Here is a 20,517-nt window from a genome sequence, read left to right on the forward strand (position 1 = left end):
GTATTCGTCATAATTTTTGAACGTCAGATCGATGTTTCTCTTATTTTGGTCAATCGTTACACTATTACCACCTAATCAACTGATTTATTCAAACTAGAAAAAAATCAGGTCCGGCTTTAAAAAATTAGTTCGTTTGGGTCTTAGAAAAAAATTTCACCCTGTATACGCTTTTTGAAAACTGTAATATGAATTTTACAAATTAGACAAATAGAAAATTAAAATGACATATTTATTTTTTCCCCACACGATTACTTAATTTTTTATAAAAAAATTCAATTTGACTATAAATTAAAAGTTTGGTAAAGTGAACCATAGATTTAAAAAAATTAACTTTTATTACAAAAATTAATTTCTTTTAACAAATATTTAATTTGTGTTACCACCCAATCAACTGATTTATTCAAACTAGAAAAAAATCAGGTCCGGCTTTAAAAAATTAGTTCGTACATATTAGAGTTTTCAAAAAGCATATACAGGGTGAAATTTTTTCTAAGACCCAAACGAACTAATTTTTTAAAGCCGGACCTGATTTTTTTCTAGTTTGAATAAATCAGTTGATTAGGTGGTAATAGTGTAACGATTGACCAAAATAAGAGAAACATCGATCTGACGTAATTTCTGTCAAAATGCGAAACTCGCCCTGTATATTATTAAACAATGGGAGCAGACACATTTTAATGGTCATTTGTTATTCCTCATATGGGCCTCTACACGAGGTAGGAGTATGTACAGTTCCTTATGACTCACCTTGTATAAGGAGGTGAAAGAAAATGACGTATGGCGCAGAAGATATAATTTTGAACTATACGCAGCATACAACGAACCCGACGTCACCGACGTCACAACATCCATAAAGATCGGACGTCTGCGCTGGATGGGCCATGTTGAACGAATGTTGGAGACAAAACACATAATGAAGCAAACACCAGTAGGGAGAAGGTCAAAGGGAAGACCCAAACTTAGATACATGGAACAAGATCTGAAAACACTTGAGATTACCCACTGGAAGAACAAAGCAAGGAACAGAACAGAATGGCGGAAAATCCTAGAACAAGCCAGGACCCAAAAAGGGTTGTCGAGCTACTGATGATGATGATTGGTCTTATACTGGCTTTATAAATTCTTGACTTCATCTCAATGTTAATATGTCGGTTTCGCCCTATAGTGTTATTAAGGCATCCTGACAGTCTATTTGCTTTTTGTACTTGATTTCTCATTTCTTTGTCCAGGTCCTTGTAGTTGGATAATGTAATTTGAAGGTGAAGGTATTTTATTTCCATCACTTGTTCAATACTGATGCAATCAATTTCTATATAGTTCGTAGTTGAAACTATAAATATATAGGTCTGGATCCCGCGTACCAAAAAAAGTTGATTAATAGCAAGCTGAAAATTTGTTAATAGCTTAACGGTGTCTAGTCAGGTTTTAACAGGTTAAAAAATTGGAACGTCAGACTATGAAAACGTCAGATGTATTTTGTCGGACAGAACTTCCAATTGATTTGTTGCCCTTTCATTAAACTCTCATGCAAAAATCAGACTGCTATTACTAACCAACATGATTTCTGTCATTCGACATGTTCTTCGTGTTCCACTCATTAAAATGCCCAGTTGGTGATACACACCAGTCTGATTTTTGCATGAGAGTTTAATGAAAGGGCAACAAATCAATTGGTAGTTCTGTCCGACAAAATACATCTGACGTTTTCGTAGTCTGACGTTCCAAATTTTTAACCTGTTCCACCATTAAAACTTCCCCTGTTCCAGTGTTCCCATATATCAAAGTTTGTCCAACTAGACACCGTTAAACTATTAACAAATTTTCAACTTTTTTTTCTTATGCGTGATCCAGACCTAATACTTTTACTCTATATGAAATTGATTTGTGACTTCATACGTCCAAGAAATTCTGAGAACGCACCACATTTCAAAGGCTTTTTAAAAACGCTTTTTAAAGAGTTCCTTATTAATGGCAGCTTTCCATAATATTAATCTAATTACCAAGAAGATCCAATAGAGGTAAATGATCTAAGAGAAGCTGGTAATCTGTAAAGAAAATGAAAGGTCCTGAAACAAACTATACATTATTTAAAAGATAGGAAAGAATAAGAAAAACTCTTATTTATTTCAAATATATTTATACAATATTTCATAATACCTAATTCTGACTAAAAACTAAATTTTTTGTGTGTCTATTTAGCTAATCTAGATGGTTTTCTTACGTCGATCTGTGATCTAAAGCAGAAAATAAGGGAGTTATCGTCGTCATTGGTAAAAGAAACTTCGAGATCGGCAAGACACTACAAATAAAATTTATATATTATTTTACAATAGCATATAGTATATAAAATAGCATATAGACAAACACATAGGCCATAGAGTGCATCTAAAACCGACATATACCGACAGATATCTACATGATTCTTCACATCACCATCCTGCACAACTACATTCAGTCATCAAAAACCTTGATTACAAGATCCGAAAAACTGACAGACAAAGAACATCAAAATGAAGAAATGCATAATGTGAAAGCAGCGATGAGAAAAACGGATTCTCAACATATAGATACCATCGAAAAAGCTCCGAATGCTCGAAGAAGAATTAAGGACCCAACAGAAGACGAAAAACCGATTTTCAAAACCATTCTGCCGTATCTGAAGGGTACAACGATACAACAGAGAAAATAGAGCGCTGAGAAAACACAAAATAGAAACTATATTTGACACGGACAGAAAAATCTTGGCTATTTTACCAACAACAAAAACCAAAATATCGTTAGAAAATCAAGAAGTATACGAGATTCCATATAAAGATTGTGAAAAGTCGTACATCGAATATACCAACCGAAGAATCCATGTTAGACGTGATATTAGACCAGAACACCGAAAGACCATCGAAAGGGGAGAAAAACGGCATCCCTTGCTCAACACGTCGCAAATACAGGACATACAATAAACCTGAACCAAACGACGATGCTAACTAACATAGAAATCAAAAGATATAGAACGGAAAAAAAGATCAGAGAAACAGTCTAAACCAAAGAGATGATGCTAATAGCCTTCTACAACATGGAAAACGGTACTGAAAAAAAGACCAAAATAGATCAGGCAACGATATCGACTAGTGTTACACCCCTCCAACCTATACAGGGCCTATAAAAAGAGCCAGGAACCATTCGGTAAACCAGACTAATATCGAGTAAGTAGCGTAAGATCAAAATTCATTAAGCCATCTGTATATGAATCGGTACCAATAGGATATTACATGCCCTTGCACGTCAGATAGCAGAGCAGATACGAATTCATATGGTTCATCGAATGAAGTTTGAAGACCCATTCGTTGAGCCATTTGCTTATGAATTCGTAGCTACCCGGGTATCTAATGAGATAGGGCATAGCGAAACATGTATGCATATGATTATACATATTTATATGATAATGGATGAGGACAATGGGTATGATTATATTAATTTACATTATGATTATATTAGGAGCATGGAGCATTGTAGCTAAAAGTCCCATATGGCAGTATAGTGGAGTCACTGAAGGTTTTCACCTCCGATTTCGTTGAACCTTTATCGATTTTCATGAAAATTGGTGAGTAGTTAGAAGATACTTCAAGGAACAAAGGTGACATGATGCCAACTTGCGCTTTTACTCTGGGGGGTGGATGCCACCCCTTCTCGGGGGTGAAATTTTTTTATTAAAAATAATACCAGAAATCGATAGAGGGGCAACTTCTAAGCAAAATTTGTGATATAAAGTTATTAAGATAAATCAATACTTTTTGAGTTATTAAATATCAAAAATTTTATTTTTTCTTAAAAAAAATGCATGTTTTAAAGCTGTTTTTCACGTATTACTCAAAAACTAAAAGCTTTTGTAAAAAAGCTATTATTACCAAAATTAAAGATAATAAAAAATTTAATACACTCCCTACTTAAAGAACTAAACTAATGTTATTTCAAAGTGAGTTATGGGTAATTGAATGTATATTTTTTTCGACGAGTACTAAAATCTAAGTAATCAAGCTTACATAACGGGAAAACGATGCATTTTATAAAATATACTTGTTTGAAACTTGTCAAAGTATTTTGGAATGCCAATCAAATGAGCCCAAGTAGAAGTTAATAGCATCAAAATTAAGCAAGTTATGATGAAAATAAGAGAACCATTTCGATTTTTTAGGAAAAAGTGAAAAATAAAACATACGCTATTTCCACAAAAATTAAGATTTGCAGTAATCCTCACAAGAATTTCTTTAGGTCAACATAGTTAATGATTTCAACAATTGTGACCGGTTTAAAATGCATATTTAAAAAAAAGATATAATTTAAAAAAATCAGAATTTTTAAAATTATCGTACTTTTCATTTTCTATTGATAATAACTCCAAAAATACTCAATATACGTAAAAAATGATATATAACTAAATTTTAGTTTTTTCTGTTCCAAATACTATAACGATTTTGATATTTCTGTAGAGTAAAAAATAACCGAAATAGAAACGTTTAAAATTTCAATTTTGCTGCGAGAACCATGTAACCGGGGCCATTTAACCTTTTATTTTTAAAAAACTAAGAGGTTTAAAAGACTAATTTGGACGTTTTTTAGTAGCTCTTGGAATCAGCTTTTAACTAGTTTTTAGGTGAACCTGATATCTTAAAAATTAACGGAGTTATTTACAAAAAAACAATAACATTTTTTGGAAAAATTGTTAAAAGATACATTTTGAAACATTTTTGGTGCATAAATTTTAATGCTATCAACTTGTTCGAGGGCTTATTTGATAGATATTTTTATGAACTTTGACAAATATTTAATAAGTTTATGTTATAAAATGCACTATTTTTCCGGTATTTAAGCTTGAATACTTAGATTTGGGTACTCAACGAAAGAAATATACATTCAATTACCTATAACTCACTTTTAGTTAACATTGAAAGATTTTTTTAGTAAGGGGTTTATTTAATTTTTTATTAGCCTCAATTTTGATAATTATAACTTTTTTGTAAAAACTTATAGTTTTTGAGTTATTTATGAAAAATCGGTTAAAAACATGCATTTTTCTCACGAAAAATTAAAATCTTTGATCTTTAATAACTCAAAAAGTTTTGAATTATTTTAATAAATTTATAAAACTTATATACTTTGCTTATAATTTGTCCCTCTATCGAATTGGGGGGTTATTTTTAATAAAATAATTTTCAACCCCGAGGAGGGGTGGCATTCACCCCCAGGGTAAAAGCGCAAGTTGGCACCATGTCACCTTTTTTCCTTGAGATACCCTCTAACCACTCACCAATTTTCATGCAAATCGATAGAGGTTCAACGAAATCGGAGGTACTAACTCATATCCACCTTCAGTGACTGCACTAGTAGTATAACGTGAAGCATTCGACATGGTGTGACAAGATACTTACTTCTGGATAAAAACTTGGTAGAGCCATTACCCATGTATAAGACACGAGTTCGTTTTCCACTAGAGGGCAAACTGTATTGGTGATTAATGAGCAAGCATCTTTCTCGCAAGGATAGTCTAAAGTCACTCCCATTGCTGTTGCTTTATACTTAGGGGATATAGATGGTACATATCCAGCTACAAAGTATGTAATTATTATATTATTAAAAAAAACATTGAAAATGATTATTCATTTTTGATTTACATGTTTACTCTGATTGGAGTACGAAGGGAACCATTCTCGTTGGAACTTTACCGCGCTAAGCAGATGGGACGTGAATTATAAATTGTAAAATTCCCTCATCTTCCTTATCTCAGCATCCGTTATTACCAGAGAAGGTTCCCATTGTTTTCAGTCTGGTAGGATGTAGAGTAGCATTTTTGGATGTTGTTTTATGTGCTATTAGATTGAAAACCTAGTTTTTTGCTAGCAGCTGCCGCTAGGGCATCCCTGCCATTTCGTTCGTTGCAATCCGTGACTGCACGCCGGGGTTTGCCTAGTTGTTTCAGAGAGAGCAGCATATGTGCCTCCTGATGAGAGACTAATAAGTTTCGAAACCGGTAGAGGTGCTTGCGGCACTCTCTGATTGAACTGGAATAATGATGCGGCTGTAGTTTCGTGTTGCAACGACATTGAAAATGGTTATTCATTTTTGAATTATTATATTATTGTTAATGTGATGTGTAGTATAGTGAAGATGCAAAGAAAAATAAAAACATTACAATTTTGAATGTAAATACTGAATCAGTTCGAAAATTGAAATCGTTATTTATACTTGGGACAGAGGGGGTCAGAATCCAATGGGCCCCAAGTCGAATTTTTAAGTAAACTTAAAAAATTCACAAGGAAAAGAAAGAATTTTCCTGTGGCTGGCTGTATACCATCAACCACAAAAATTTTATTGAAAAAATCCTTTGTAAAAGGTATAAAAACTTTTATTAAAATCCCTTTAAGGAATACATCACAACAGAACATTTGAGGCGTTCTTTGCAAAAACCCCAGTTGTCATTTTTTTTTTTTTTTCGGAAATGGACTTATGCCTTCTATGGATTGAAGGACTAATTACCTACGTTCCTTGCGTAAAAGCTTCCATTAAAATCACAGTAGTCCAAAATATAAGCGACAAAAATATAGGCGATTCCGCATAAACCCCATTATGTCAAGCGCAATTCCCTTCAAAACCATAGTTGTTAATGACTATTAATGACTATTGGTGTTTTTGCGGGAAACTTTATCGCTTGGCTGTCAGTAGGTTTTTATAGGTTAAAGTTCCTTCGAATAGTTGTGTTATGTGATTTTATAAGTAAACACCATTTTTCGTTCATTTTTTATTTTGGTTTATTACTATAAATATCGTTTTTCCGTTTTTCCTATAAATTAATGAAAAATTCTTGCAAAAACCCCATATGTCAAATGAATAAATGTCCTTAATAAATAAACAAAAGGAAAAAATAATGTTATTTATATTGTAAACTGTGTGTAATCATCAAAATAATAAATCACTAATTTGAGAATTTCCGTAAACTTAATACGGTTCAATTAAATAACTTTTTTTTAAATATCTCCAATGTTGTAAATGACAACTGGGGTTTTTGCAAGGAACGCCTCATTTTCGAAACAAAATAAGTTATCAATCGAAGTAGCACAGAAAACGATAATAAATATCGTTCCCATACCACCAGATTGACAACAGGTGGAATACTTTCTTTGGTTACAACCTCCCGATATTTTCAAAAATTATAAATCATACAGGATGCCGAGGAAATTAAGATGAGAGAATTTTCTGGTGGTATGGGAACGATATTTATTATCGTTTTCTGTGCTACTTCGATTGATAACTTATTTTGTTTTTCAATAGATGGCTCTAATATAGTTCATCCGCGGCATTTCGTTCTTTGCAATTCGGAAAGGCCCAAAGTATGATATCTGGGGAAATCAGAGAGAAGAGGATGTGGGACTACTGATGAGGAGGAAAAGCCTCCGAAACCAGTATAAACTCTTCCTGCACTCTCCGATTTAACCAGAGTATTATGCAGCTGCTGCATTTTCGTGTTGCAAAGAAATTGAAAAGGTTTATACATTTTAGAACATTTTCGATTTTGTTACAAAATCATCATCAGTTTTAAAATAAACAGGTTGAATGCTAGCTGAGCCACCAAAGAAATACCAGGGTGACAACCCTTTAAATGGTATGTAGTTATTTTACAAATGCATATTTGTTTGAAATTTCATAGGATGGATATAATTACTAAGGAATTATGCCCTTAGGTAAAGTATGAACCTTCCCATCACATGGGATGTAAATTGAGTTGTTGTCTCTACATTACGACAGCTCAATGGCAACTTTCATTTAGTTATATACTTTTTTGTATGGCAACTTTTATTTAGAATAAGACTATAAGCTTGAAACAGGTACCGTTGTCTTCAGAAAGGTGAGCAATATATACTAGACAAGTTTTAAAAAAATATATTCAAAAGGAACAGAGTTATAGCGACGTAAACGTAAAATAAAACGTGATTTTACTTTTTTTCCTTTTTAGGGTAAAATTGCGATGATTTTGACATTGTTCCCCCACATAAGATTTAAAATAAGCCTCATTTTCGTTTTCCGCACCATCAAAAACATAAAGTATGACTAAAATTAGTCATTCACCTCACCGTAGTCAGTACCTGGTGATTTTAGGGGTGCTTGCCGCTCGCCTCCCTCCATTGTTGTCGGTCCTATGAGCAGCTATTTCCCATTGCTGTAGGTACTCCCATTTTGCGTAGATCACTGACTACTGCGTCCTTCCATCTCTTTCTTGGTCGACCAACTGTTTTACCATCGGAACTTTCCCAGAATGTGGCGTTCAGAAGTCTTTCGTCACTCGATCTTAGCACGTGGCCCGCCCGTCTTATTCGGTTTGCTTTAATGTAGCGTACCGTAAAATGGGGTGAATAGGAACGGTTTTCAACTTTCAACTGAAAAAAATGTCACTAACACAATGACATGTTGCAAACATAAAACATTGTTATTTGCATTGTTGTTTGGGTCTTACCTTCCTCTTTTGATATTTAGATGTTAAAAAATTAGAAAGTTAATACTTAAATTACAAAAAAATCAAAAACTGATGTTCCTATTCACCCCACCACATAGGCGTAACCAGGGGGTGGTTTTGGGGGTTATGACCCCCCATACCCTCCAGAGACCTTCAAGTAGATGTAACCCCCCCCCCTTAGGATCATCCTGGTTACACCTCTGCCCCACCAAGCGGGGTGAATGGGAACACCTGTATTAAAAACTATTGTGTTCCTATTCGTACATTTGTAGGGTCAATAGAAACAGGTAAAAAGTGTCTAAGGTGTAAAGTAACATACACATATAAATACATGTATATATTGTTGAAATGAAAAATAATTTTTAAACTCTGTTTTGGCATTTTTCTCTGAAAGACTATTAACCAGTTTCTTTAATAGTCTAGGAAACTTGTCGTTAGCTATTGTGGATTCATTCCTGCCTGGTCCTGTTTTTCATTCCTCAACTATTTTGCGCCACATAATATTCATGGGTCTTGTTGCGTCTTGACATACATTTAAACTTTTTGGACAGCAGTTCTGATGATTGCAGAAAACCGTATAAATATTTATTTCAAATTTACGGAATCCACATTTGGTCCTTCTAGCCGGATGCTGATAATTAGTGCCCATAATAATTGGAAAAATTATGTTCATTAATACCACGCATGGTTGAGAACAATGTTAGAAGTTTGTTTTTGATTGGACACGACAGCTAACTGCTAGAAACACGTTTTGCAAGGTATGGTTCTTTCTATTCTCTTTGTGTGGATCAATATGTATAATTTGTCGTTAGATGAGATATTGTTTCGTTTGGTCTTACTCTATGGAGATATTAGATAAAAAAAAGTAATTTCTAATGTGTGGGGTGAATGGCAACACGGTAACTATTATGTTCCTATTCACTCCACATATCTCAAATTCATGACGTGAACAGTAATACGTGTCGTTAACAAAAAAAGTTAACAGATAAATCAAAATACAATCATGTTAAGTATATTGTTGTAAAGGTTAGAATAAACAAACAAAGAGTACTCTTCAATATATTTTGACAGAGATTTTGTACTTACTGAGAAAGTTTTTTAGGATGAGAAATACCCTCATAATTAACGATTTTGTTTGCACGCCCAGAACATAGGAACCAGTGATTCAACAACACAAACCTAAATTTCCTAAAGCCATATTATTAAGTTAGCCAACTTGAAAAAAAATTAAATTGCCCAACGAAAGTAATATCTATGTTTATGAAGATTATTTTTATTGTTTAGTGAAGTTTTTTTCATATCCACACCACTGTTTCTATTCACGCCATTTTACGGTACTATGTTTTTCTCTCCATATACTGTCTGGAGTTCATCATTGTGTCTTCTTCTCCATTCTCCTGTTGTCTGTTCTCTGCAAGACCCATAGATAGTCTGCAGTATCTTTCTTTCTTCTTCTTCTTCTTCACGTGCCATCTCCGCGACGAAGGTTGGCAATTATCATGGCTATTCTGATCTTAGATGCTGCTGCTCTGAATATTTCGGTTGATGTGCATCCGTACCATTCCCTCAAGTTACGCAACCACGAGATTCGTCTCTTTCTATCTTTCTTTCAAGTACCAGTAATTTTGTCGTTTCCCGCTGGTTCAGAGTCCATGTCTCGCGTCCATACGTTATTGTGGGACGAATTATTGTCTTATATACTCTTATTTTTGCTGGTCTTGAGAGTATTTTTGATTTAAGTACGGTCATTAATGAGTAATGCCTAAATGTATTGATATATATCAAATTCATCATCATTTACATCACTGAAAAAAGGAAAATACATATATTCAAAAACTTACGTGAAGTAAAATTTAATTCGACATAACAATTCCCGCCAGTATACACTACACAAGGAGCCTGTTTGCAATCTTCAACATTCTGTTCAAAATCTGACTTTAAATTTACACTTGGGGGTATTATGCCGCCATCTCTACCTGAAATCAATAATATTATACAGTGTGAGTTTTATGTATGGAACGGCGCGACTATCTCGGAAACGGCTTGCACGGTTTTTATAGATTTCATTCTGTACTAGTGTACAGTAGTGCGGCAGATTCGTGCAAATATTATAAGAATTGTGCATTTAATGATAGAACAATATAATTTGGACCACATATCCTACACATAATTAGATTCAAAATTAGATAGAAGGCCATCTCACATTTTGCCTTTTACGAAAATGGCGGGCATTCAAAATGGCGACTATACATATGTGAATAATAGCACGATAACTTTTGAACGAGATGTCATATTTCAACCAAATTTGGTATATAGGTTCTTTTTTTGATGAATAATATCGAGGTCTTGAACCGGAAGAATCGGTTTACCAGAATTTGTGTTTTTACTCTTTTTTATGTAAAAATATGTTGTTTCTTTTTCAATTCTTTCACCCTGTATATATTAATTTTTCAAAAAGGTAATACCGGCGTTGAAAAGAGCGTAAAAATATTTTTTAGGAAATATTTTGAACTCTTTAGTTATATTAATTACCATTTAATACATGCATAACCTATCTTCACATGTAGGTACCTATGTGCGGCAGATTCGTGCAAATAATAATATAAGAATTATTGTACATTTAATGGTAGAAGCATATAATTTGGACCACACATACTACACATACAAAGATTCAAATTTAGATATACGAAGCCATCTCAGATTTAGTCTTTTAAAAAAATGGCTGTCATTCAAAATGAATCTGCCGCCCATAGGTACATGTGAACGTACGTTATGCATTTATTAAATGGTAACTAACACAACTGAAAAGTTCAAAATATTTCCTAAAAATTATATTTACACTCTTTTCAATGGCGTTATTACCTTTTTGAAAAATTTATATATACAGGGTGAAAGAATTGAAAAAGAAACAACATATTATTACATTAAAAACCGTAAAGACACAAATTCTGGTAAACCGATTCTTCCGGTTCAAGACCTCGATATTATTCATTAAAAAAAAGAACCTATATACCAAATTTGATTGAAATCTGACGTTTTGTTCAAAAGTTATCGTGCTATTAGTCACATATGTATATCGCCATTTTGAATGCCCGCCATTTTTGTAAAAGGAACAAAAACTGAGATAGCCTCGTATCTAAATTTGAACCTTTATATGTGTAGTATATGTGGTCCAAATTATATGCTTCTACCATTAAATGCACAATAATTCTTATAATATTTGAACGAATCTGCCGCATATAGGTACATGTGAAGATGCGCTTTGCATTTATTAAATGGTAATTAACATAACTAAAAAGTTAAAAATATTTCTTAAAAAATATTTTTATGCTCTTTTCAATGGTGGTATTAACTATTTGAAAAATTAATACATACAGGGTGACAGAATTGAAAAAAAAACAGCATATTATTACATAAAAACCGGGAAAAACACAACTTCCGGTAAACTGATTCTTCCGGTTCAAGACCTCGATCTTATACATCAAAAAAGAACCTATATACCAAATTTGGTTGAAATCTGAAGTTTCGTTCAAAAGTTATCGTGCTATTAGTCACAATGTATAGTCGCCATTTTGAATCCCCGCCATTTTTGTAAAAGGCAAAATCTGAGATGGCCTGATATCTAAATTTGAACCTTTATATGTGCTGTATATGTGGTCCAAATTATGTACTTCTATCATTAAATGCACAATTGTTTCACATATCGGCTGCACTACAGTGTATTTCAGACAGGAGATTCAGTGTACGAAGGATATGCCCAATACAAACTAAGTGAGAATCTTCTTGACAACGTTGCCGCTCTTCACGGCATCGTCCGTGAAAGGTAGTATTCGGCAGGTACTTGTAGAGGATTATCGCTGTTAACTCCTGTGGAATACTGAATGAGGATTTATTTATGATAATTCACAGAATGGCAAACCCTCTTGCAATATACAACCGTATTGATTCTAACGTTTGAAACAGAGTGTAGGTGTCTTGAGATGCGGCCGATATTACGGTTTATTACATTGTTGTCAGATCTTCCGTTATTTTGGAAACCTAATGAACTATTTCAAATGAAACATCCTGTATATTTTTTCCCGTTGAAATCATTAAGAACTGTTGATTATTTTTCATGTAATGTTGCCTATAAGTGCCTAAGTGCCATAATTTCGGAGTTATGACTACATTTCCATTATCTTCGCCGAAGTTAAAATAATACATTTAGATAGCTAATAAAAGCTTTGGCAATTAGTGTTGTTGTTCTGTTGAAATGTATAAATTTTTGTTTTGTTTTATTGTAAAAGAAATAATGTTATAATATTTTTCTATATTTTTCTAATTTCATAGTGTCCGTATGTTTTCCAATTTGATATTTTATAGGATAAATGCAACATTTCTCACAGTAATACGAATGTCTAACCTATAGGACAGTGGCGGATCCAGGGAAGGGCGATGGCGGCCCCCATCTCAGACCAAGTTATATATAAAGATTACAAAAACATTTATTTATTCATTTATTTTTCATATAAATTTAGCCAATCGCCCTCCCCCTACCCTCTTAAAGGAAACGCCACTGCTATTTTAACTTGATATTTATAGGATAAATGCAACATTTCCTCAAAGTAATACGAATGTCTAACCTAAGTTGCACAATTCTGCTTAAGTATTTGTACTTATGATTTGAAATTAAACACTCTTGAGATAAGAATACTTTACAATGAACCGACCAGAGCCGTGCGGTACATCTTTTCAATATGATGCAAGTCTTCGAAATGCCACCCCTTAAATATTATTGAAACTTACTTTTATTTTTATTAAATGCAACTGCACAAAATGAGCTAAAATTTTTATTTTAAAAACAACACATAATTTAAATGAAATGAAATATGTATTAACAGTTATCCTTCTGACTATAATATTGGTAAATTCGTCAGATTGGTGTAGTCTAAAGTAGCAGCTAGTGAGGACTCTTGAAATGAGTGCTAAATTTTTTAGTTTTGTTTGGCTTACGGAGCTTCGTAAATAATTTTTAATAATTTTTAATTTTGAAAGACTTCTTTCTCCGCTAGCTACCGAGACAGGGAGTGTTAATAAAATTCTTAGTGATACAACTTATTAGTTCCTATGTTTGTATTTTATCATGTTGTATGTTTAATTTGCAATTTATATTAATTTTGTAATACATAATATTGGTTTTGTTTTTTATTTTAATTTTGTTTTAATTTATTAACTTGTTTTTTAATATTGACGATTTATCTAATTTCAGAAAATTGTATGTGTTATTGTTATTTTTTTTTGACTCTATGTATGTAAGCTTTGTCTACAAAATTGTAAAATAGTTTGTAATTTATGGAAGACTATGTACTGGGCCTGATGATGAGGCAACGAAAATTAAGCCTCGAAACCGGTTGCTCCACATTTTTTAACATCAATTAAATACAAACTCGCAGATTGCGAGTATTGACTTAATTTATATCCAGTAGTATAATGGACTTGCATTGGCGACCCTTTCATGATTTATCTTCCTCTATTAAGAGCTCATCCACAGATTTTTCGTAATGAAATTGACGCTTTTTTCTCCTGGTTCGAATTTTATTTTCAGCTGGAAATTCGAATTTATATCAAGATTTTCTTCAATTTCATTAGCAGTAATCTTCGTTAAGTCATAGCTAGATTGTCTGCGACTTTTCATTTTTTTTTCTATAGTTTCTGACAACATTTTTACACAATCTGACAAATTTATAGTTACTTGTTGCAACATCTTCGAGACTGAATTTATATGAAATAAAAATAGCATGCCAAAGAACTACACCGCATATAAATTTATAATTTTTAATATTTTTTGCTAATCCTAGTGCTTTAACTTTAGTTTCTGAATCTTTGTTGACTTCTTCTATTATTTCGAATGAGGTATCATATATTTCACAAACATGAAATCTTAAAGCCTTAAATGTTTCAATGCATCTATTTGACTTGACCATCTAGTATCACTCAACGGTTTTAGAGTTGTGAAACATGTTTTCTCGGAACTTCCCAACGCTTTGTATAATTAGAAAAAAAGTGTACAGTTCTTGAGTAACAAAAAGGGTTGTGGTTTCTGTGGAAGAAGACGCTTTCTTCACTTTTAAAACTAAGTTTAAAGAGTGGCATGCGCAGGGCACGTAAAACGCCCTCTGATATTTTTCAAGTGTTCTATTTTGCACATTCTATCTTATTCATGATTATTTTTATGTATTTTGATTTTGCTGATTATGCCGCCCCCCTTATGCTGCCGCCTGATGCGACTGCCTCACCGCACGGCCCTGGAACCGACATACGTAACGATACAGATATGCCCACTCCAAGAAGCTTAAAGATTCGTATAAAATGCAAATAAATTTAACATATTCAAAGATAATTACCGACAATGAAAAATTACACCCAAATAACCAGAAAAATCATAAATTTAAGGCATTAAACTGCAACAATCCATTGAAGAGGGTGAGTTATTGTCAAAAACCAAATCTATACCGTCAACTGTTGAGCATTTCCACAATTCCAGCGTTGTCATTATTTTTTGAGGGTTGAATTATTTTATTAAAAATTATAAAGGTGAATTCGTTGTGCGCGAAAAAAAAACGACAAATGATTAAAGACCTTTAAATACAATTCAGTACGCACAAAAATCTATTAAGTTGAAACCCATAAAAAATATCCTTCACAGAACTACACATTTATTTATATACCCATGGAATTAGCATCTCCCATGGTACTATAAATAACATAATATAGTATCATGGCATCTCCAAAAACCTTTCCACCCCTTCCGAGTCAACCGTTTCCATATTCTCTCCAAGGTTTTTCGAAGTCTACGTCTACCACTATGTACCTATTCTAATAGCCACTTTACACGATGCAACTAATTGCGCAATTAATTGCACAATTTCTTGCAGCAATAGAAATTGCATCGTGTCATACGAAAATTGCACAGAAAAGCTGCAACTTCTTGCATCAACTTCTTGCTGCAAGAAGTTGCAGCTAAATAGAACATGTCCTATTTTTCATGCAATTTTTTCTGCAATTTGGTTATATTTTTAGTAACTTTTAAGGCTACACTGTTTGTTTTTACTACATTGACATTCTGGCATCCTAAATTTCAAACTAAACAATTTTTTAACAAAACTAGAGGAACTTTTTACCAATTTCACACTTCACAGATAACATTATTCTGGTGGATAACTTAATTATGCAACATAGGGATTAAAAAAACTATTTTCTATTTGTATTTTTTACAACTCGTTTCCTTTTGTAAATGAATAATGTATTGTAGCGTGATTAGTGTAATTACTTCTAATTACAATAAAACTAGCGGTTCGTAATTTATATACGACTTTATTTATATAAGTTACAGACGAATTTATCTTATACACTAAACTTATTCACAAAATATGCCCGTATTTATACCCAGTTGTTATTCTGGAACAATCGACTCCCATCTCGAGCTATCGGCTTGTTCCGCCTACGTGACGTACCTTCCAGAATTCTCCGGCGAGGCCTAGCACATCCGATTACGTCATTCTCGAGGTGTTTACTGTTATACGGGGATCGGCCAAGATTTCTCTTCCGCTACACTGCTCCCCTCTTAAGATCTGAGCGTCTCGATCAGCAACTCTAAATGAAGGCCCAGGATGGCGGAATCTACACGACTCTCCAGCTCTGCATACACCCTTCAAGAAGAAATAACAGTCTACTGTCTTTGAAGGGTACGACATCTTCGGGTTCATGCAACACACAGTGATTTGTACACCAGTTCCTCTGAAGACCACTTCAAGCATGCTTCTCACAATCTTCCAATCCAGATTTTCTACTGCATGGCCTATTTTTGGTAAAGCCAAATTTTTGATGTCATAATTACACACGATTTTCTTCAAATTAGTTAGAACACGCCATATGTTCTCGTAGCTTGGCGTGTCCGTATAAGACTTTCTGGTCACCATATACAGCAAAGATCGAGGACCATCTTCCAATCGCAGTACTCTTCCAATTTTAGGCTGCTGATTTCTTAACTCGTCCAGGCGGCCGAACTTTCTATTGAATACGGACGATATTCCTTTAGTCATCTCGAGGTCTTGAGCAACACAGTGGGCCAGAGAGACGTTTTCTGGAACACCAAACAGATCTTGCTGAACTTCTGTGGTCACGCCGAATCTAGCACTCTTTCTCGCTGCGTAATTTGACATAAATTGATTAAAACTTGGCTGTGCGACATCTTTCATCTCCTGTTGGAGGACTCGTGCTTCTTCTGTTTCATTTGAGCCAGCATATGGTGCAAGACGATTTATGTGAATAACTTTTGGTTTACCGTTTGGCAACTTCTTAATTCTATATATTACGTCATTTATTTTCTTCTTAACTTCATATGGACCTTCCCATTGTCTTTGCAGTTTAGGACATAAGCCTCGACGACGTTGCGGATTATAAAGCCAGACAAGATCACCTACTTCGAAGCTTTCATTCTTGCATCGAGAATCATATTGATCTTTCATTCTGTCACTGGCTATCTGGATGTGTTGTCGGGCAAGTTCATGAATGTTGTTCATTCGTAATTTCAGGCGGTCAACGTAGTCTTCGCCTGCAACATGTTCCTCGGAAGGTCCGCAGCCAAACTCTAGGTCGCAGGGCAACCGAACTTCACGACCCAACATCAGGCAGGTTGGTGTTTGACCTGTAGTTTCATTTACGGCCGAGCGGTAGGCCATCAGGAATAAATGAATGTGTTGGTCCCAATCTCGCTGATGTTCAGATACAACTTTGGACAAGTGTTTACCCATCGTTCGGTTCATCCTCTCGACCATCCCATCTGATTGAGGATGCAGGGGTGTTGTTCTGGTCTTATTGGCACCAATCAATTTACAAACGTTTTGGAAAAGAGCTGACTCAAAGTTTCGCCCTTGGTCGGAGTGGATCTCCAAGGGAACACCAAATCGGCTAAAGAATTCTTTAACAAGTACCTCTGCAACGGTAGCAGCTTCTTGATTTGGTAATGCATAGGCCTCAGTCCATTTTGTAAAATAATCCATGGCTACCAGGATGTATTTATTTCCAGCATCGGTTTCTGGAAATGGACCTGCAATGTCGATAGCTACTCTTTCCGTAGGACTTTCAACATTGTACTGTCTCATGGGTGCTGTCTTTTTACCAACCGGACCATTACCGGATGCACACGGTTCACATTTTCGGCACCATCTTCTTACATCATCTTTACAGTTCACCCAATAGAACCGTTCTCGAACCTTTTGCAGAGTCTTCGTAATACCAAAGTGTCCACCTGATGTACCGTCATGCAACTGACGCAATACTTCTGACACTTTACTTTTAGGTACAAGTAACTGAAGCTTAGATTCTGTACCATCATCGTTCTCAAAGGTTCTGTACAGAAGATCATCTTTTAGTACCAGGCACTTCCATTGGCTCCAGTAGGCCTTGACTTCTGGACTACATGCACTAATGTTCTGCCAACTAGGTCTCTCACCTTGCCGCATCCAATCCAATACTCTTTTTATACATGGATCATCTTCTTGGGCGTCTTGTAACTGTTGGGGCTGCCATTGCTCATTAATTACGGTGGTTCGTCTCACGGGGCAAAATCGTTCCTCTAATTTGGCACAGTGATTACAATTCGCACTGCATGGTCGTCTCGAAAGGGCATCAGCATTTGAGTGAACTCTTCCGGCCCTGTGTTCTATCTCGTAATCATATTCTTGTAATCGTTCTAACCATCTTGCCATCTGGCCCTCTGGATTACGGAATTGTATGAGCCATTTTAGAGCAGCGTGATCTGTTCGAAGAAGGAACTTTCTGCCGTACAAGTATTTATGGAAATGTTCGCAAGCCTTCACTACACCCAGCAGTTCTCTTCTGGTAACGCAATAGTTTCTTTCTGGTTTCGACAGGACTTTGCTGAAATAAGCGATGACTTTTTCCTGTCCATCCTGGATTTGTGAGAGAACAGCTCCTATGGCACTGTTGCTAGCATCGGTATCCAAAACAAATTTTCCTGCCTGTCCCGGGTAGCTTAATATCGGTGCACTGATCAGAGCCCTTTGTAGTTGTTCGAAAGCTTTTTGACACTCCTCACTCCATGTATATTCTTTGCCCTCCTCCGTCAACTTTGTTAGGGGCTTGGAGATATTGGCAAATCCTTTGACAAATCGTCGGTAATATGTACATAGGCCAAGGAAACTTCTAATTTCATGTTTATCTTTTGGTACTGGCCAATCTTTAATTGCATCAATCTTTTCAGGATCAGCTGTTACACCATTACTCGATACAATATGTCCTAAGTACTTAACTTCTCGTCGAAACATGTGACATTTCTTCGGACTTAACTTCAAGTTCGCTGCCCTCAATCGTTGAAAGACGTCTATTAGATTCTTGGCATGTTCATCAAAGGACCTTCCAACCACAATTACATCATCCAAGTAAACCAGGCATGTTTTCCATGTTAGACCTCTTAAAACTGCCTCCATTAATCTTTCAAATGTGGCAGGGGCATTACATAAACCAAACGGCATAGCCGTAAACTGCCAAAGCCCTGATCCTATCGAAAATGCGGTTTTCTCCCGATCGGCTGGCTCCATGTCTACTTGCCAATATCCACTTTTTAAATCGAGTGTGGAAAACCAACGAGAACCGGAGAGAGTATCCAATGTATCGTCTATTCTGGGCAAAGGATAACTATCTTTTTTTGTTACCGCATTGAGCTGGCGGTAGTCGATACAAAAACGCGTTGAACCATCTTTCTTCTTTACCAGAACTACTGGTGATGTCCATGGACTGTTCGATGGTTCAGTTACCCCTTGTTTGTCCATATCCTTGATAATCTCTTCGGCTTCATCTCTTTTCGCAAATGGAAGTCGTCTAGGCCGTTGTCTGATTGGCTGAGCGTCTCCGGTATTTATTTTATGCGTTACTATGCTTGTTTTGCCCTTATCCTTCTTATCAATAGCAAAAACATCTTGATACTCTATCAGCATAGACCTTACTTTTTCCGTTCGTTCATAGTCAAGGTCTTGGCATCTTTCAATGATCATCTCGACAAGGTCTTTTGGATACTTTGACTTTGATGATTTCTCATTGGTATTCATAGAGCAAATTGAAGCCACGGGAACACACTGTCCGATCAAAGCTCCTCTACTTAACTTAATAGCAGTTTCCCTTAAATTCATAACTCTTACAGGGATGACATCTCGAACTTTTACCAAAGTTTTCGCCGTTAGGAACTCGACATTTTCTACATCTTCGACCATCCTTAAACTTCCCTCTCGGCAGTGTCCATCAAGCATGGTCATCAGAATTTTCTCACTATTACCGGGTATGGTTACGTCGCATGTAGTTAGTAAGCGGATGACATCTTCTTTGTCGTCGTGAAAGGGCAACTCTTCACCGTTGATCCTGAGAACTCCATTTTGAACATCCAATATTGCCCCCACTTTCCTTAGTACGTCCATCCCCAATATGAATTCGTCGGAGATCTCGGCAATTAATACTTGATGTTCAACTGTGGTCTGGCCAATGGATACTGACATATTAGCCTCGCCATATGTATTAATTAGCTCACCAGTCGCTGTTCTAAGCTTTACTGTTGCAGGTGATAATTTATTATGGTCTCGTACTACATCTGGACGTGCGATAGTTCTCGTTGCACCTGTATCCACCAAAAATGATCTACATCTATTACTGATACGACCTTCGATGTATAAGTTGTGGATTCCACCGGAGGACGTAAGGTTGACAGTTACTATGGGGGCTCTAGTTCTCGAGGTCGGCAGTTGCCCCTTGGTGTCGACCCGCTCTAGTTTTCCGACGGCTGTACGATCTTCTTACAATTACGACGAATGTGGCCTACGTCTCCACAATTCCAACATCTAGGCTCGCGTCTCTTTGGCATCTGATTACTTAATACTCTCCGTATCATTTCCTCCAGACGTTCATCGTTGTGTTCGTCACTTTCTTCAATGGTTCTTACTCTATGGCCTCGTGAAGTTTGACTAGCC

The 20,517-nt window shown here is 35.4% G+C and overlaps 1 protein-coding gene across 1 annotated transcript in view; it reads right to left on the minus strand.

The window, feature by feature from the left end:
• Window positions 1-2,191: 2,191 nt before the first annotated feature.
• The window catches only part of LOC114336724 (uncharacterized), a 32,077-nt gene continuing 13,751 nt past the window's right edge, over window positions 2,192-20,517 (minus strand). Inside the window, exons 3-5 of the mRNA XM_050652177.1 lie at window positions 10,342-10,476; window positions 5,424-5,599; window positions 2,192-2,299 (exon numbers count right to left, since the gene is read on the minus strand). Of these exons, the coding sequence (XP_050508134.1) occupies window positions 2,192-2,299; window positions 5,424-5,599; window positions 10,342-10,476 (419 nt within the window). The remainder of the gene's footprint in view (window positions 2,300-5,423; window positions 5,600-10,341; window positions 10,477-20,517) is intronic.

The sequence above is a fragment of the Diabrotica virgifera genome, chromosome 5 (genome assembly GCF_917563875.1).
Source record: "Diabrotica virgifera virgifera chromosome 5, PGI_DIABVI_V3a".
Taxonomy (NCBI): Eukaryota; Metazoa; Arthropoda; class Insecta; order Coleoptera; family Chrysomelidae; genus Diabrotica; species Diabrotica virgifera.